The sequence below is a fragment of the Aphis gossypii genome, chromosome 2, assembly GCF_020184175.1.
Source record: "Aphis gossypii isolate Hap1 chromosome 2, ASM2018417v2, whole genome shotgun sequence".
Classification (NCBI taxonomy): domain Eukaryota; kingdom Metazoa; phylum Arthropoda; class Insecta; order Hemiptera; family Aphididae; genus Aphis; species Aphis gossypii.
In genome coordinates this window covers 67,815,190-67,834,594 of record NC_065531.1, presented here as the reverse complement: position 1 = coordinate 67,834,594, position 19,405 = coordinate 67,815,190, and the positions used below count along the sequence as shown (strand labels likewise).

The window sequence follows — 19,405 nt, the reverse complement described above, 5'->3', positions numbered from 1 at the left end:
TTTCGGATACACATTCGTTGTTGAGTGGTTATATAATTGTTGTCCGAAATTAATGTGGTCTTGAATCGGGATTTGATTGTTATTGATGCCATAAACATACCGTCCATTTTGATCGTTTACCCTCCTCCCGCCACCGAACGTCTGAAACGAGATACGTCGATTAGAATTTAAAACACAAATTATTCAGGTAATATTATTAATATAGGCGGTACGTGATATAGGTGCGAAATATTTAATTATAAATGAGATCGTGATATTTTATACTAGCCAAAAAATATTAGCTTAATAACCAATTGTATTATACTAATTAATAATTATCGTTAATAAATAACCAAATCTAATTTATTAACGTTAATAAAATATTAAACTCATTTTACACGTTGCAATGTGGCAATCTTGACTTTGATTTCAATTAAATACTGATAAAATTATTTAACCTTATTAACATACAGCTTTCGATTTTTTTTTTTTAATTTAACACCACAATCGTTCTTTCTTATTAGTAAAATAATTTATTTAAGATTACAAATTGTTTTTTTTCACACAGAACTTTTATTTCGACATTTTATAGCTGTGTGTGCGACTATCTACGTTAGACGGAAATCAAAAAAGTTTTTGCATATAGAATTATATCCATCACGAATAGACCTGCCAACTACGTATATATAGCAGATTAATGTCAAGAAAGTAAATCTATATCATATGTAATAGGTATGTGCTCCATTTTTATTTTTTTATTTTTTTTTATTTTTGTACTTCCGCTAATTATACAAGTACCTACCCTACCACTGGACGGGGAGTTCAATTTAATAGTTTACTCGAGTGAACGATTTTAAATATACGACATAAATTAAATAAAAGAGATGTCCAGATGCGTCTGTCAGCGTGGTCTTGGTCGGCTGATCGTGAAAAGTAGGAGTCTTCTGCCGTCACTGACTGCGAACTCCTTCTCACACACATTCCGCAACAGTGACCCAAAGTGGTACGGATGAGAGCGCTATTTGACAAGTTAATAACTATAAACGATTGTCCACTGATACGGACGGAGATATTGCTTAGGTGTACGTATACTAGGAATCAATATCGGCGGTGGAAAAAAAAATACATGAAAGCGATAATACATTAAACGCGTATAATGAGACGTCAACGTCAAAATTATTTCTATCTCGAGACGGGCGCCCAAAATTTGTTTCGTCGCAATGCTCACATTAATTTACTATTCTTCCGGTGATACCTTATTGCGGCCCACCATATTATGTTATTATCCACCACTAGTCGATTATAATATTATAATATTCCCGTGATACGGTGCATTGTATAACTTAAGCATGTTATAAGCATGTTAGCACTCGGTCAAGGCTTGACCCCGTGCCGGAACCGGTTCTATACGTAATTTGGTATTTACATATTTTTACACACAAGCGCAGTAAATTCGAACGGAAGATTTTTGAAACAATTAGTTTCCCAGTGATCGTAATAATTAATAACTGTGTATTCAACGGCACTGTAGTCGCTTTTGGGCATTTTTTTGTTCTCAAATATATTTTTAATCTCACGCCCACGTAAATCCCTTAAAATATAACTGACGGTAATAATATATAATAAATAATAATGGGTTTTTTTTTACATGCCTATTTGGGTATTTAATTTAGTTTAATAACAGTTATTCGAAGAATACATGTACTTACAAAATTAAAACGAATTTTAACTATAACTTACTAATACATTTCATTAATTACACATTTTTGATACAACTATCATATTGTATGATGTACATTATAGTATTACATACCTATTGCAGAGCGTCAAACATCTAATTTGTTTACTGGCAAATAATAATAAAATGGTTATCTTTGATTTCTAAACACATTTATTATACAGGCTAAAATATGAATAGGATTTGTATTTGTGAATGTAGATACTTAAAATTTCACTGAAATTCAAAATACATTTTAATTTATATACTATACATAATTATGTCTATAGGTTAAAGTAAATTATATACTTGATTTTTAAATTTTTTTTTTTTGAAAAGCCATCTTTAAATTAAACTATTTATCCACTAAATTAATTTTGTTTTATTATTTTCATTTTTTTACCAATAAGTAATAACACTAACAACGATAGAATCTATAGTGAATAATGGTCGTTTAATAATAATTCATAATGAAAACCATCGAAAAAATTAATGTAGCATAAAAATATAAACAAACAGTTTTTGTTTTTATTATTATTAAAAATTCTTTATAAAAGAATGGTTTATTTATTACAGTCTATATCCATGCAAACTCATTGCATAAAAACATATTCATAAATTAATAATCTGTTTAAAATTTAACTTCATACAAGTGAATATTGTTAATGTTTTACTACTATTATTAAAGTTCAATTTTCATAACTATTTAAATATATATAAACACATATAGTATTCTTTTATAAAATAATTCTTTTCCCATGTAATGTGCTATACATTCTTGTACGACCAGTTCAACTTATTTCCAAACAAATTCCAATTACAGTAGTCTAAAAAAAAATGTAGGTATCTATAATATATACTTTTCTATCTGTTGTTAATTAACTAATAATCACTAATTAAAAGTATACAGTATACAACTGTATTTCTTTTGTATGAAAACAAAATATTATTAATAAAAGTATACATGTATACCTACATTTTCTCCGGTATTTGAAATCATTACATTATAAGTGGAGCATAGTCTATGTTTATTTTTAATTAAAATGTACACGTCAAATTGTAGAAAGTTATAGGTACTTTAAAAACCATAATATTTGTGAAGGGAATAAAAATCACGAATCTGTTTGAAAAATGTAGATGTATATAAACGTAAATATTGACATCCCTACTGGCTAATTATGGCTAAATTAAGGATCTGATTAAATAATGAAATGCCAATGGCTTGGTTTCTATTTTTTTCACGAAACGATAAAAAAGAAAAACTATAAAATAAATAATACAAACCACCAAATTACTATTTACACTTTTGTTATAATAGTTGTGACTCGTGATGCTATGAGCAATATTTCATTAGATCAATACAAAACCATAATATCACAGCGTGATATTTCTTTACACTGTTGAACTGGATTAGGACATCTCCGGGCACATTCACGAAAATCTTCAATTACTATCACTGTAAAAGTTATTCTATACATGAGATTAGACAATTGATAAATGTTATTTATACTAAACCCTCTGGCTTATAAAATATTTTTCTTCTGTTCATTCTATAAACTTTAACAGTTCTCAAAATGCTATCGGTTTTTATTTTAGACAAACTTTTGAACAAAAATGAATATCTATGTGAACCTAAATGAGATTTATGAAAATTAACAAAACATAATGACAATAATAAACAATAGTGTTTTATAATTTACTTATTTAAATAAAATTTAAAAAATAAATATTTGTGTTATGATTTGGAACACAGTAAATTATTTTCTATATTATTTCAATTTTTGAACCTATTTTATACAATCTCAGAATATTTTTTTTTTTAATATACAATTTAAACCATAAAAATAGTAAAAAAAAAAAACTTTAAAAATAGACTTTAGAATATTGATACCTACCTAATATTAGGTATACAGTAGGTTTTTATAGAATATGCTTTATTTTAATAACGTTTGTATTCACAAGTCACATAAAAGTACCAACATATTTTTTAAATAATTTTTTAGAATGTTGATTGGTATTCAATTTTCTAAGTTTATGAATAAACATATTTTTAATTTGAATTGTTATCATACGTATACTTTAATTGATATTTCTGAAAAAAATTTAGAATACAAATTAGAATTAAATACAGTAGGTACTGGGAATAATTTATTTTCAAATGAGGCTATTTTTTGTATAGCAAGTTCCTATTGAACAAAACTTGTTTGAATAGATCTCATCGAAATTCAAATTAGAAAATACTTGTGTGTTTACAAACACGCAAACGACAAAAAAACGTGCTAGTTTACAAAACCAGATTTCAAACAAATATATTATGTGTATATATATATTTTTTTCTTTTTTTTTTTTAAATTAATCCCAAAAACCACTCTAGTCTCTAGAATTGGTATTATTTGATAACTTAGGAGAATAAATGATGCAATCTAAAACATTTTTATTTAATTTTTAAAAATGATTTTTTAAACTGTATTAAGTTTAGTGTAAGATTATTTTCCTAATAAATTAAATAATAATAAGTTCTTAGTCCTATGATACTATGAATCATTTCACGCTTTTTTATGAAATAAAGTACCTAGTTTATAATTTAATAGTTTAATTTGCCCAAAACTTCAAGTGTGATTTTTAAAAGAACAAGTCAAGATGTATTCATATCGAACGGTTATAATTTGTATGCCACGCGCATCTCAGAAAATATAAAATATACAAACAGTATTCCGTATTCGAGTAGTGCGATTGGCTATAATTATTTTTATTATTTTTATAATAGTTGTTCCATTTTCAGTTCCGTGTACTTATTATTATAGACTCGATATTAAAAATTAAAACGTACCTACTTAATGTTTTATCACCTCATAACATAAAAACGACTCGAACCATAAATATAATTACCGACCGAAATCTTCATCGTTCGAATACATAATAATAGATCATACTGAAACTGTTCACCATGTACCCTAAATCGTAAATCGTTACGTTTAGCAATCATGTGTCGAATAAGTTTTCAAAATTTAAAGCGTAATATAATATTTTAGTTGATATATTAATTTTTTTTATTAACAAATTAAAATTTTTGAATAGATTATTAGGTATATGATTGAAGTAAACAACAAGAAATATATATTATTACTTATTTTACATAATATTCAATTATACAAAATTATAAATATTACAGTTGGTTTGTGAGTAAATTAATTGTCTGTTAAAATTATTTAAAAACACATTATTTATTTATAGTTAGGTACAATTTTATAGAAAAATTATTCTCAAAACCACAACATCCGAAGGAAGTGTATTATGTGGAGGTAATTAAATTATGTGTGAATACATACCATTACCTATATATTCATTGTACGTTGTTAAATAAAATAGGTACTAATTATCTTCACGGATATATACTCGTTGGTGTTTAGATTGCTAATACAATATTAACTTTAACTTAATTATTGCAGAAGTTTGTTTTGCCTTTAATCATATATTATTATTTAAGATTATTACATAATGTATATAATTAAGGGTTATTAAGTCATATTTTCACATATTTAGAAAATACGTCCGAAGCATGATTTTGCATTACATTACTCAATCTTTGCTTGATGAAATATAAAATAATTATTTTTCTACGAAACGTTGTGAACGAGTCACTAATAGAATTAATTTTGATTCCATCAGTTAGACTACTTAGACTGACATATCTTATTTCAGAATTAAATATTTAAGACTTGTTAAATATTATTTTTATTAATTTAATTGCTTGTGTTTTCTTCGTATGTATCTGGGGAAGTATAATATTATGGTCATATGGGTATCTAGGTTTATGCGTATACAAAATAAACATTGCATTTTACGAGCGAAGATATTTCACCAATTGGCGATTTCCATTCTCGAAAACCACGATTTTCCCATTAATATGTCCTCTTTATAGGAATACATTCAATTTAAATTTAGAGACATGATAGTTAGAGTCAACCACTTATAATAAAATATAATATATGGGGAATTTAAAATCTATTCTTCCCATTGGTCCTCAATCATCGATTACCTGCACATTTCTGAGTATCGTCTACTTGACCACACCAAATAGTAATGATTTTCTGTTTACAGTTTGGCAAAATTTCAATAAATGGTAGGTAAATATAAATACCTGCGCATACATAACAACGATATTCCGTTTTGTTCAGTGATCAACCACGACTCGGCAGTCGGCTGTTGACTTCTAAAATATCATACAAAACCAATCTGTAATATTTCTCGCTTCTGGGCGTCAATGTAAATTAAAAAAAAATTCAATTCTTATTACAACACTCATCGTTTGTTGTTACGAATATTTTAGGTACCCACACGATTACTATGCATTTCTTCGAATCCAAAACAGTTTCCGCATCGTACAACAGAACAATATTATGATATCACATAATATTAAAATATTACCCGCGGTGGCGCGATGGAAGATTAACCCGACGAAACTGGTCGTGGTGTGTACTACTTATACCGCGACGATGGTCACCGATCCGTAATTGTGACTTGGACATTATTTTTTTTTGTACCAATATCATTCTGGATAAATCCGGTTCCCGTTTTTTTTTTTTTTTGAAATACACAGTACACACGCTATGCATACTGTACCGTCTCGTTTCGATTACGCATTTCCTTGTTTATTCTCAGATGCAGTTAACTGGAGAAAATAAAATAATAATAATAATAATAATGTAAAAAAAAAATCCGTAATATGTGTGTAGTAGTTCGTTTTCGCTATCCATATCGTCGGCAATGTAATACTATAATAAAATATTGTATTTTATATATATATATAGTGTGTAATGGGTTTGTGTAAAAGTGGTAATGCAGACGAAAAACCGGTCCGGTAATCGTGTCATAAGGGCAACGTGTCACGGCGGCCGGCAATGTAATTTCGTGTTATAATAATAGTAGTAATATATAATACAATAATATGATATATCATTTGATGAATCGGTACACTCGCGTACATACACGCTGTACCATCTCACGAAATTCCGGTCCACGACATCCGGATATATCACTCGGACGGATTTGGCATTGCCATCACTATAATATAGCGTTGTTTAGAAGCGCCGCAAACGTCATTAAGGGTACCTATCTATATCTGCCGGCGGTACGTGCACTGCAGTTGGATGCGCGTGTCTGTCAAGTATATTGTGTAGTGTGTGTGTGAACGTATGTGTGTATTACAATCAATGAAGAAACCACAAAGGACGTAATTACATAAGTATATATATATAAATATAAAAGTAATAATAATATAGAGGTACAGAAACCGAGAAAAGCAAATTAATTTCGAAAAATAAATACAACTCAAGTAATTGTATGCACGCTCCGTGTACAAAACCGTACGCGCGGGGGTTCTACAATCAAATAATTTATATAAGTAGGTAGTAGGAATATTTAATATCGAATGTTTTGTTCTGTCGATATTCGGCGATATGAAATAACATTTTTCAACGCCGCGCGGTTAATTGAATATTATATTATATTATTTTGTCGGTAGTAAAGTAATAATAATAATAATAATAATAATATAGTGACCTAACCTCGGGTATGATAATTGTCTAACTTGCAGCGTTGAGCGGAACGAAAATATAATAGTAACCGGACCTAAGGTAATAGTAATTGTCATTAATTATTTAAACTGTCGAACGGGAAACGTGAAATAGAGAGGCTTTTAAAACTAATTACTACTTTTCCATTTTAAAACGTATTATAATTTGTAACTATCTATTTGAAGAAAATGAAAATGATATTAATTTGGATATTATTTTGGATCGCGTTATTTTTCCTTAGTAATTACGGGTATCTGTGTAGTTAAAATTCTAAAATTGAACAAAGTTTGTTTTATTCTTAGTAAATTCCTTTATGCATTAATTGTTCTTAATTATTATTTATTATATTAAGTACCTACTCAAAAATAAATAATAATAATGAGTTTATAAAAAATTATTACTACGTATTCACTTACAGTATAAATTCAAATTTAATATAGAAATGCAATACCTGTCGATCGTTGTGAACCTGCTGTTAATTTAAGACAATATTAATTGTAATTTTTATTTTCACAAAATCCATACTAATAAAACAACCTGGCTTCTGCATATTGTGTGAGTAATACATAAAATTTTACAATTGACGACGGCACGTATGGTTGAAATCAATTAATGCTAACGATGAGTTACGACATAACATGCGCCGTTGTTTTTTTATTCGACTATTGGATATATTAAAATATAGTTGATAATAATAAAATGTCTTCGAACACATGCCATATTATATTATAGTATAAATACGACATGGTATCATCATGTTGTATTACCATAATGGTAAAAAAATAAAAATATAATATTAAATATTATTTTATTATTTCTTACGGTCGTCGTGGTTAGACATTATTATACATCATTCGTCTGTCAATTACTGCTATTTTTGACGACCTAAATGATGATATTTAAAAAAAAAAAATTACCGACGGGTACATATTTTTGCCGCCGCCGCCGATATATAGGAATGATATGATATTATATACTCATCGCGAATAATAGTCGCTAACCCGTTGGCGCGAAAAAAAAAACGAAATAAAATGAAATTATAAAAAGAATCAGGTCGCCCAGCACGCGCGGTTGCCGCCACCGCCGCCGCCGCCGCACTCGAAGATCGGTCATCGCGAAAACTCGCGTTGATTACCAATTACCCGGTGTATTGTGCTCGCGTCCGCGTATAGGTATATGGACCAGAGACCGCATCGGCGACGGCGTACAGAATCTCATGACGTATACCTCTATACTAACGCCGCCGCCGTTGCCGAACAAGGGTCGATATAATTCTTCCGTACGGACAAAATGGCCGATTAATTCCGCGCGCAAATATAACACATAACGGTACATTAATTCGTATTATATATATATATATTATGTGTATGCGAGCGTACAAGTGGACATCGGCCAGACGAGCGACGTGCCTCGCAGCAAACCTCGAAACACGTCTAATTATTTATTCAATATATTTTCTTTTTTTGCCGTACGATATGTACGCACGCATCACGGACAAATAAAACAGCGAGCGGTCATCGTCGCACGTTAAATATTGAAATAAAAAACGTGTAAATTTCGACAATTATATTTTATACATCGATTAAACTATTGAAGTCGGATTACGTCGTACGCGAATACGCACTCCTATACTGCGACTAAGCGCCTGCAGAGCGACACTTTAAACGGTAATCTAGAATTTTCTTCATTTATTTTCCACATAATTTAAAATTATTATAAAACGGCAAAAATATATACATATTTTATCTCGTTATTTATTTATTTTTTTTTTTTTTTTTAATAACGACTTACTTAATAAAATTCCAGAATCATCATTTTCTGCAAAAATTATAAAACATATTGAAAAACGCAACAATGAATATTAATAGAGTAGACTACCTGAATATTATTAGTCGTATAATAGTATTTAAATTTTGATTATATAGAATAAGCAAGAGTATTTTGTTATATGCAACTCTACTCCATACATTGGATTTTGTGTCTGTATTTTTGATTTACCGAGTGGCGGGTTTCGTTACTTATAAAACTAAACTGCAGTGATTTATACGATATTCCCAACTTATTTTAATTATGGCCTAAGTTCGGTTACTGTCTACGTTATAACCAAAGTGGTTATAATATTACAATACATTTTAAAACGATACACATTTAATTTTATAATAAATAATGGTGTATTATTTCGATAATTATTGTTATAATAATAATAATAATTTATTACGAGTATACGGGTTCATTTTTATATCGAAAAACGAATATGCCTCTACTCGCGGAGTTCTCGATAGGTTAGGTGTCCTATATAATATCAATATTTGTGAATTATTATGTGAATATTTTCAACGTCGTAAGTCTGTTAGTCGACGTTTTTATCGAACGCTTTGGTTTTTTTCGCATTTTAGAAAAAGTTTGAGCGCTGAGACAAGACGACTTTGACACGACAGATATCGGACGATACCACGCCCGGGCCCTGTGGCGGCCGACAGCTGTCAGATTTCCGAAATCTTAGACGGATCATATATTTTTATCATACAATTTATTTTTTATCCAATGCTTTTTTTCTTCTCATAAAATACATAAATATTCTATATATATATATATAATATATAAACCTTCTCTCTCTATATATATAGCAGCGTACACAGTTTGGTGAGCGAAATGAATAAATTAAAACAATATTATTATTACGGTTGTGTCGAAGCAGTCGTGAAGCAATGCGCGATGGCCGATGGTGTATTTTCAATAAGTTTTTGGAGCTCCATCCCTTTTATCATGTAAATGCTCCACTGCAGAATACAATACTGCACAAGTGCACGACGAATAAATTATAATAAGTTATGTACTATACTACTATATAACTAGTAAGCAACTATAATATATTATACGACCATGTACCTACTAACTATCTAAAACAATAACTAACGAACTTAATACAGGGGTTTAAGTGGGGGTATAAGTAGATTGAACCCTTCTATTTGAAATTTTCTTTAAAAGGTACGCTATAGTACGTTCAAGCGTTTGAATTAAATCAATATACTCTCATACTCATCTGCTTAAAATAATTATTTATTCTAGAAATATAATTATTTTAGTCTTAAATAATTTTATTAAAAACTTTTTAGTTGTATAATAATTTTTTTACGTAACAATATATTTTTTATTAGAAATTATATGTGATAGAAATTGGATTAAAAAAAAATGGTATTATAAGTGAAAAATTTGCATACCTATGGGGTTCCTCGTTTAAATGTTTAAAGCACTAATGAATATAAAGCTACAATAAGGACCATCTCTCGTTATCAATCGTGAAATCGGTCTACGTAGTGTTTACACACAGAGATGCTGAAAATATTATAGAGATTGCAGTAGGTACCCTTTGCCGTTTCGTGCCACTTTAAATCCAGAGCATAACGTTATAATATCACGCGTAACTATATATTAATGGTAATTATGTACAATGTATTAAAATAATTATGGCTGTTGGCTCGATCGTATTATCAACGAAACACACTCGCAGTACGCATAATTATTACTGTTATCGTCGTCGTCGTCGTGCTAGTGGTAGCAGACTTCTGTCGCGTTTTCTCCGTATAATACCCAGGTACCCAATAATAATAACAACAACACGTCATATAATATAATATTAGGTATCACGGTACCTAATAATATAAAGCGTATAATATTATGATCGCTGTGCGTCGTAGTAGTCTTGACACGATTTATAATAATATAATATTGCAATGTATAGGTTCGATGATGGGTGGGTGGAAATAAAAAAAAAATAATAAAAATAATACATTCCGTTCCGCGTATCATCCACAATGGTTATATTTCGTCGGCGACATTTCGGCGTGCACACGCGCGCCATAGCACGGGCCGCATACAACTACGATAATGATAATAATAATGATGACGACGACGACGACGACGACGATGATGATGATGATAGTAGTGTTAATAATAGTAATAATAATAATATTTTACTCACTGGAAACCGAACACGTCACAATAATGGTCTCGTACTCTGCAGTTGTCCTGCAGAAGTCCTCCACCGCACACTTATATCTGGAGATCTCCATGCACGAGCACGTGGCCGGCCGGTCGTCGGTGCGCCATCGCCTAAATAATATATAATAAACATATAGCTGGTACCTAATAATATTATTTTCCGCCGCCGGCTCTGTAATACTTGCCACACTACTATATAATAACAATAATATAACCGAGTTCGTTCTCGCCCGAACGATACAGACGATCGAATCATTATTACTATTATCGTGACGTATCTACGGTAAATGCCTACGGAAGATTTTATTTAATTTTTTACTCTTTTTATATCGTCGACACATTCGGCCTGACAATGTATGTACGCGCGTGGAAAGTGAATAGTCTTTTACCTACCGCACGCGCTCACAATAATGGTTACACGACCGGTTTGTTAAGGATTTGACAATATTATTGTTATTAAACTATTAATATAATTACCTATGTGACTGAATAAGTGTTAAATTAAATACACAGAGCACGCTCACCCGAGTTTTCTTTTTCAATTGAAAATTTGATTTTAACATTTTTAAATATATTTAAAAGACTATTTTTTAAATGTCTAAAGGTTTTTTTGTACTAAATAAGCAGTGTATTGTGTGGATATAAAATTATGTTCATCATAAATAACATTTTTTTTTCTACTATAAGTTATTTATTGGAAAATGTTGACGTTACCTTATCAAAATTTCAACGGATAGTTTTTGAGTTATTTAACTTGTGCTGTGGATAATCTGTAAATGATAATGAATTTCAACATTTTAGTAATTTATTGATTAATGTATTAGTGGTTAAAAATAGTCTACTAGTTTAGATATTGATAATACATAATTTATATATATATATATTTATTTAATCCGTTTTTAAAGGTTTTTATCCTAAATATAAACAGTTTAATAACTAAAAATTACTCATTCGAATTTTTTAATTAAGTTGGCACATCGATATTTTTTAAAAGTATTATAAACTATATAATTTATAGTAGAAAATGGGGGTTATAATTTTTTTTTAAAAATAAAAGTTTATATCACCACGGGATACTTCTAAAATAGTGATATGAAAAATCTCAAATATTTTAAAATATAGTCTTAATTGTATAAAAAAATTCCTAAAATCAAGATTTTAATAAATGCATTAATAAATAAAATAAATTGGGGATAAGCATGTCTTGTGAATCATTCTTTATTTATAATAATAAAGTACCGATATCAAACGAGATCAACGCATAGCGCTTGATATATATATATAATAAAATTGTAATAATATTAACTAGACACGCTAGTATATATAGGGATCGAATAGCTCAATGCAGTTACTGAAAACACTTTGGTGTCCAAAGCATCAGGAAAAAATCGTTCACTTCGATTTACTGTACAATATTCAACCTGCCCGTCACGAGCCCGTAAAGTGAGTCTACTAATTTCGGTCCCGGGTCAAAATGTTGTAGAAGTCTCGCCACAGATGAGGGGATCTATATATTATACATTATACCGACGGTACGACAGCGATCATCGTATCCCTTGGGAAGGGACGACACGTCACGTCGCAGTATTAGAAAATCGATGTAGACGACATAGCGTTATACCAAAAGTATATATCGACATTATACATATTATGTGTATTTCACGAAACGTTTGGAAAAAAATACTTCTGACGACAAGAATTTTAAAAAACTTTACCTTTTTTTTCTACATAGAAATTCGTTTCAAATATATCCACGTAAAATATATATATCCACTATACTTTTTTTCATCGTGATACGTATACAGCTTACAACCCGTATGATTTATTGGCGAGGAGGCCAAATAGATGATCTTATATACTCGGCGAGTTTCCTGAACGTTTATTTTGCAGCTTACAGGGTTGTTTTCACTGGATTCAATTTAGTATAGTTTTCGAAATTCTTTGAAAACAATGTGTATAAGTATAAAATAATAATACGTGTCAATAATTTTTCGTTACAGCGTTATTATTGTCATTTTGGAGTGGTTTATTTTTTTTAACATATTCCATTCGAAAAACGATAGGTAATAATAATAATAATAATATATTATTTAACCTTGCCATGACGTTCTTCGATAACGGCGCACCTACGTTCACATACCTAAGTCTCGATAATTGGCCGAGATAAAAAAAAGTTATGTGTTTTTCGTGTACGGATTTAGGAATCACGTTTAATAATACTGTTTTTTCTGGTAAACTCGATTTTGATTTTATCAAACCGACTGTTACGATACTTTAATATCATCAGACTATACGCACTACAATAGTAGGTAACTACTAAAATGTATTCAAATAAACAATCGCTGTCGGAAAATGTTCAATCTTAATTGTTTTTTCTCATTTTTGTTCCTATTGCAAAAAATTCTTACACATTGCTCTTATGCTTTTAATACTTCAAACGACTACCCTGCTGTTCGTTTTGCTTTATAAATGACATATACCTACGCATTAAACCGAGGATGTACACGATTATTCGTACACATACGAACGGGGTGTAATATGTTTGGAGGTCGAGCCTAGTCATTCCTGTACCTCAAACATAATGGTTTACACACGTGTGGGTTTAGGTAATAATATACAATTAAATAGTCACGTATTATAATATTATGTATTCGTAATCGCGGTTACAGATAGCCTCTGTGGTGACCGCGGCAACTCGGTCTACATACAAACGGTCAAACGTGATGTCTGTACCTACCCATATGAGTATTATATTGTTCCCAAATGTGTTGTAAGTATCCGTGTAAAAAACGTTTTGATTTACATCACAAACGTGTCTCGCCCATATACATCGTACACCCTAAACCGTAATTAACGTTTAACGTTTTAATTTTGAATCCATTGCGGCAGGACTACCGTAGCCGTCGGTCACCTAAAGATTTATTTATTATCACAGCTTACAAAATGTTTAATTTACACGATGAAATCTTTAAAAGAATGTAGTTTTTTTTTATTCCCGATTAGATTGAATATTTTTAATTTATTAACTTTCTCCGAGGCCTAAAAAAAAAAAAAATCATCTCACACAAAAATTAGAATAGTAAAAGATTTATGGTTTTCCAGTTTTGAGTTTACTATATAATATATATAAAAAAAAAAAATACTCATACTTATTATACTGTATTATGTATAGCGCCTATGCCTAAAGTAGTATCTACTTATTTTAAATCCAGGTTATAAAGTCACCGGAGAAAATATACAAAATCTGATCTGGATAATAAACTAGATATTGTGTCTATAAAAATGTCAACTTTATAACTCCATTTTAGTTTTTGAAAATTTCGGAGATGGTATTACTCACGCATGGTATAGCTGCTGTAACGGTAATACAACTATAATTTATTTTGGACAGCATATTTATTATGAAAATATATTACATTTAAAATACATAACTTATTTATTAGGCATATAAAGTACATAATATGTTGAAAATCACTAGAAATAGTTCTAAACCAGTTATAGTGATGCGTAACACAATATGCAAATGCAGACATAGTATACTTGCATATTATATTTTTAATTATTATGCCACTATAAGATATAACTCTCGATATAATTTAATCAATTTTTCAAATCATTTCAAATCAAACTTATGTCTTTAATATTTTATACATTATATATCCATATATATTTTGATCGTTGTAATTTAAGTACTTGTTTCGGATTTTAAAATGTACATGGTAATTATTTACAACACTATGAATTGTATAATGGTAATTTAAAATGGAACACAATATTTTCTTTAGATTAAATATTATTATGAAACGTAATTTATTTTAATTAATAGGCATCTGCGGATTGCTTATTTGTCATTTCAAACGCATGTCCAATACCTATAAATGTTATAACATTTAAATTTAAGTAACAAGAATAAAATAGGTAGGTATTGAATACAAGTTGATAATTTACCGTTAAAAATATTTTTTATAAGTCATAGCTGTGCAGCATCACACTTATTAGGTAGTGATTCGTCACGTTTAAGTGTTCCACAAAGTATACTGCTAAAAGTTTAAGATGAATCACAAACGGAAACATCGATCAAACTAAAACACTCTCAATTTAAACATAATTATTAATTTTTTATTATTTTTAAAATTTTGTGAACAGAACAATAAGCTAGTATTGCTAGTATTGTGTATGTATGTTTAATAAACCGAGGTTTGAAAAAATAAAGTAGTAACTTAAATATTATTATAATATGATATTTTCCTAATTGAAAATGAAATTTATTTAAATTCACAATATTACATACACCGAATAATAAGCGCGGAATTGGTTATAGGTTAAAATTATGAGTTATAAAATACACGTGTGGGTATTTGTGTTTTTCGTTTCATGTCGTTACGTATTTTGTTGCAGGGATTTTTGTGTAGGTACCGGTCATATCATATAATATATATTATATTATAATATAATTTATCTCGAGCACGAGTCATTGACATTCACTACTGCAGCACATACTCTCGAATTATTAGTTTTTTTAGGCTCACCTCAATCCAATCTATCCTTGTCAATTATTTACAACGGTTGAATTTCAAAATTAATTACCCAATGGGCCACGGTCAATCGTGCGTTTAAATCCATTTAAGCTGGTTAAACGGGTACATAAATGTAGGTATATAGTTTATATATCTAGCATATAAAACCTAAAGTTTTTAAAAAACCTCACAGGCTACATCGTAAAAAAACAATAATATGTATTAAATAATTAAAAAATGCGTTAAAACGTAGATGTTACGCTCAAAATGTAATCGCGAATTATGGGTTAAAGACCCCCTGATTTAGATCGTTTCGGACGGACACGTAATACACGTAATAAACATAAATTATATAATATGCCATGAATCTGTACAAAAACGCATAATAGACGTCCTCGAGAATGTCGCTAAAAATTTGTTTGTTAAAATAAACAGTAATAATGGTCACCCGATTTAATGTATAGCAACATCCGTATACTAATAACATTGCTTGATCTTGTGAAAATAATGGACTGGTGGAATATTATATTATCAATAAATTATGTATGTATGTATATTGTATATTGTATATTTGTACCTATATTATGATATCGCTGGGATTATCAATTAATATTTTTGAAGGGCCATAGTTTAGTACTTTGGCAAGTTTTTATAAAGTGCAATGTACATATTAGCGGCTCTCCGGAAACAATAATAAATTATGTTTGTTTTATACAATTCATTTTCCCTTTTAAATATAATGATTATTGTCGTTTGTATAAATACCTTTTTTCATTTTTGTTTTAGGAATGATATACTTTGGGAAATCGTCTCTGTGGACCGCGCTGTTACTGTTGATGTGGTTTGAGAACAATGTCACCGGCGCAGATGACGACTACAAAAATAATGGCGAGGCTGAGGAGAAGGACATACCTCATTCACGGCAGAAACGTCTGCTGTGGATCACTACAGACGGCCGCCTGGCCCTGCCACCCGGTACCAGGCTAACGATAACGCCATCGTTGTCCCTACCGTTCGTCAGGTACCCTCCAGACGGGTTCCTGTCCAACATGAGCATCAGTTTGCCGTTCACAAGTCAGTGTCACGATTTTTATCTATCTATGTATTTATAAATCTTTATTACTTATCTCCATTAAATTGAAATTCTAATTTCAAGTATAATACTCACCTTATCATTACTATAATTAAATCGTTAACTGAAAATCATGTTAGCGGTGTGCTTAATTTACATACTATCGCCCTAAAGTCCACCTATGAACACAACATGTAGCTAGAATATTATAAATTATAAATTATATTATGAATCATAATACTACCTTTTATTTTAATTTTACACAATAGGCTTAACAAATACGCGTTTAAAGTATACTCTTTTAAAATGCACTAAACCATATATGAATCACATATTATGTTTTTTTATAATAAAACAAACATAGAAATAAGTAGGTAATATGATCCAAAACTACTTAAAAAATGCTTCTATCTTTTTTAATAACATTTACACACGATTTGAAAACTTGATATTTAATTAATCCCAAAGCACAAAAACGATCTAATATCATAGAATTAATATATGAAATATTTTATTATAATAATAATATGTGTTCACCTCTCAACGTTAGTCTGCGTGTGCTTTTTTATAAACTAATGCACTTCAACTATCTGATTATTCATTTTGATAACACTAAGATATCTATCTACCTGTACATATATTATATAAGTAGATAAGTAATCACTTCGTTTTATACTTAAAATATTTTAAATTCTTCTGGTTCAAAAAAATATATATATATCTACCTCTGAAAATACAAAAAATTAAACCAAACTCATGTTAGATTGGGTACTGCTTATAATAATATATATCATGTGATCACTTCTATAGTTGTATTATACATTATACCACACGATTGATGATAGATATCCGAATGTCACACAATATGTCTTTGTCCAATTAAACCGAACAGAGTTTACAATATTTATGTTTTTGATTAACGATAATAATCTGAGACCTGTTACTGTTTACAATGTTTACATCAAAAATTGGTTTTTACTTTTTACAGTCTCGATTTACTATCGCCTACAAAAATAATGGCAATTAAACGGGTACATTATAATGACTTCCGTGTATTTACTTTTGGGTTTGATTCGGCGACCTATAGCGATACTAGGTATATAGCAATAAATATATAAGTACATTAGAAGACTAATAAAATCTTTTTTACGTACATTATAATACACATGCTATATTTTGTAGGTCAATATTATGTTAGGTACTTTTATCGTTGTTATCACCCGAATTCACACACGTAATAACTATAATAAACCAACCAACAGTTTAAGACATTAGCAGTTATAGACGTTTAAAAACTTTTAAAAGTTAGTAAAAATTCTTAGATTGAAAAAATCGTAATATTTAGAGCGATGACATATTTTACGATCCATATAAAGTACCTAAAATGTGTTTTTATTGCCCCACATAATGTACGCCCGGTCGTGAAATAATATTAAATAACAAATATAGTTAAATCCTTACGAATACGAGAACCTGATTTGTATTAATTGAAAAATATGTATTTACGAGTTTTGTTTTTTAATGTTGATTAGTCGACTTTGATGGCTTGGGGCTGACTGATAATCAGAATCCATTCGGCGCCTTTCCGCCGATATTAGCCAGAAGCATGGGCAGGCAGATGGGCTCAGTACTTGCCAACTATGTGTCTCAACTTATGGACGGCCGGAGATCGACTAGATCTGTTCCAACGTTACCCAAACCAATTCACTCGTACTTCCAAGGAGGTGAAAGGTAAATCATACATAAAATAACATAACATAGGTACAAAATATAATCTTTGAATAATTCAGAATAACGATGGTTGCAACTAATCAAAATAAGTTGACATATTTATGTTACGGGTTTATTCACGTGTTCATAACTCGTAAATTGTTACAATAATTTTAACATTATTTCTCTATCACCTGTTTAATAATATAAATTATTATTATATCATTAGTTACGAGCAACATCAAATATGAATAGATCTGTTAACAAGTTACGAATAAATAATATGTTTTATTTTAGCACATTTCAATACTATTATATCGCTCTTGATCAAACATAAATCTGTTTGTGAGAATAACTTTAACAAACAAATGAACTTCATATTAGATTTTTTCTTATTCTATATGCCTAAATATGTTTAGAATTTAAAATAAATAAAATAGACAAAACTTAATCAAAATATTTTGTGTAGCTATGTATTATAGTTATCTTTTATACGATTTATGATTTTTGTTTTTATATAAACTAGTATTCCTTTCCTAGTACTAAATAAAAAAAATCGTTAGAAGAAATCTACTGTTTATAAAATATATAGTATATACCTATAATAAATTTCTAATTTCAATATATTTTGTTTATTTAAATTTTAAATAAAAAAAAACTGCACTCGAATTTTACAAATAATATTTATTGTTATCTAAACTTACAGCATGGCTTGTATAAATTTAACTTGAAAAATAGTAAATATATACCAGAAACTTGATCGTATCTCACAAACACAACTATAAACTATAATATATACCGTAAAACACAAGATTCTTAGATTTATGTTAGA

General features: G+C 29.4%; 1 protein-coding gene and 2 long non-coding RNA genes across 5 annotated transcripts in view; 1 reads left to right on the top strand and 2 right to left on the bottom strand.

Moving 5' to 3' along the window:
- Window positions 1-19,405, top strand: part of LOC114122223 (uncharacterized) — a 31,614-nt gene that overhangs the window by 386 nt on the left and 11,823 nt on the right. The window contains exons 2-4 of one of the 3 annotated variants that reach the window (XM_027984829.2): window positions 572-711; window positions 16,578-16,865; window positions 18,396-18,594. In XM_027984829.2, coding sequence (XP_027840630.1) covers window positions 16,580-16,865; window positions 18,396-18,594 — 485 coding nt within the window. In that variant the 5' untranslated portion in view covers window positions 572-711; window positions 16,578-16,579. Of the gene's footprint in view, window positions 1-547; window positions 712-16,577; window positions 16,866-18,395; window positions 18,595-19,405 lie in introns of all 3 variants that reach the window. The other 2 variants (XM_027984826.2, XM_027984818.2) reach the window with 2 other exon arrangements.
- LOC114122241 (uncharacterized) lies at window positions 2-16,697 on the bottom strand. The gene is made up of 4 exons (XR_003592262.2): window positions 16,557-16,697; window positions 11,989-12,044; window positions 11,255-11,385; window positions 2-141 (listed from the first exon to the last, which is right to left on the bottom strand). It is a non-coding gene; the product is annotated as an uncharacterized LOC114122241 (long non-coding RNA).
- Window positions 16,761-18,491, bottom strand: LOC114122245 (uncharacterized). Its single transcript, XR_003592263.2, has 3 exons — window positions 18,370-18,491; window positions 16,960-17,042; window positions 16,761-16,889 (listed from the first exon to the last, which is right to left on the bottom strand). It is a non-coding gene; the product is annotated as an uncharacterized LOC114122245 (long non-coding RNA).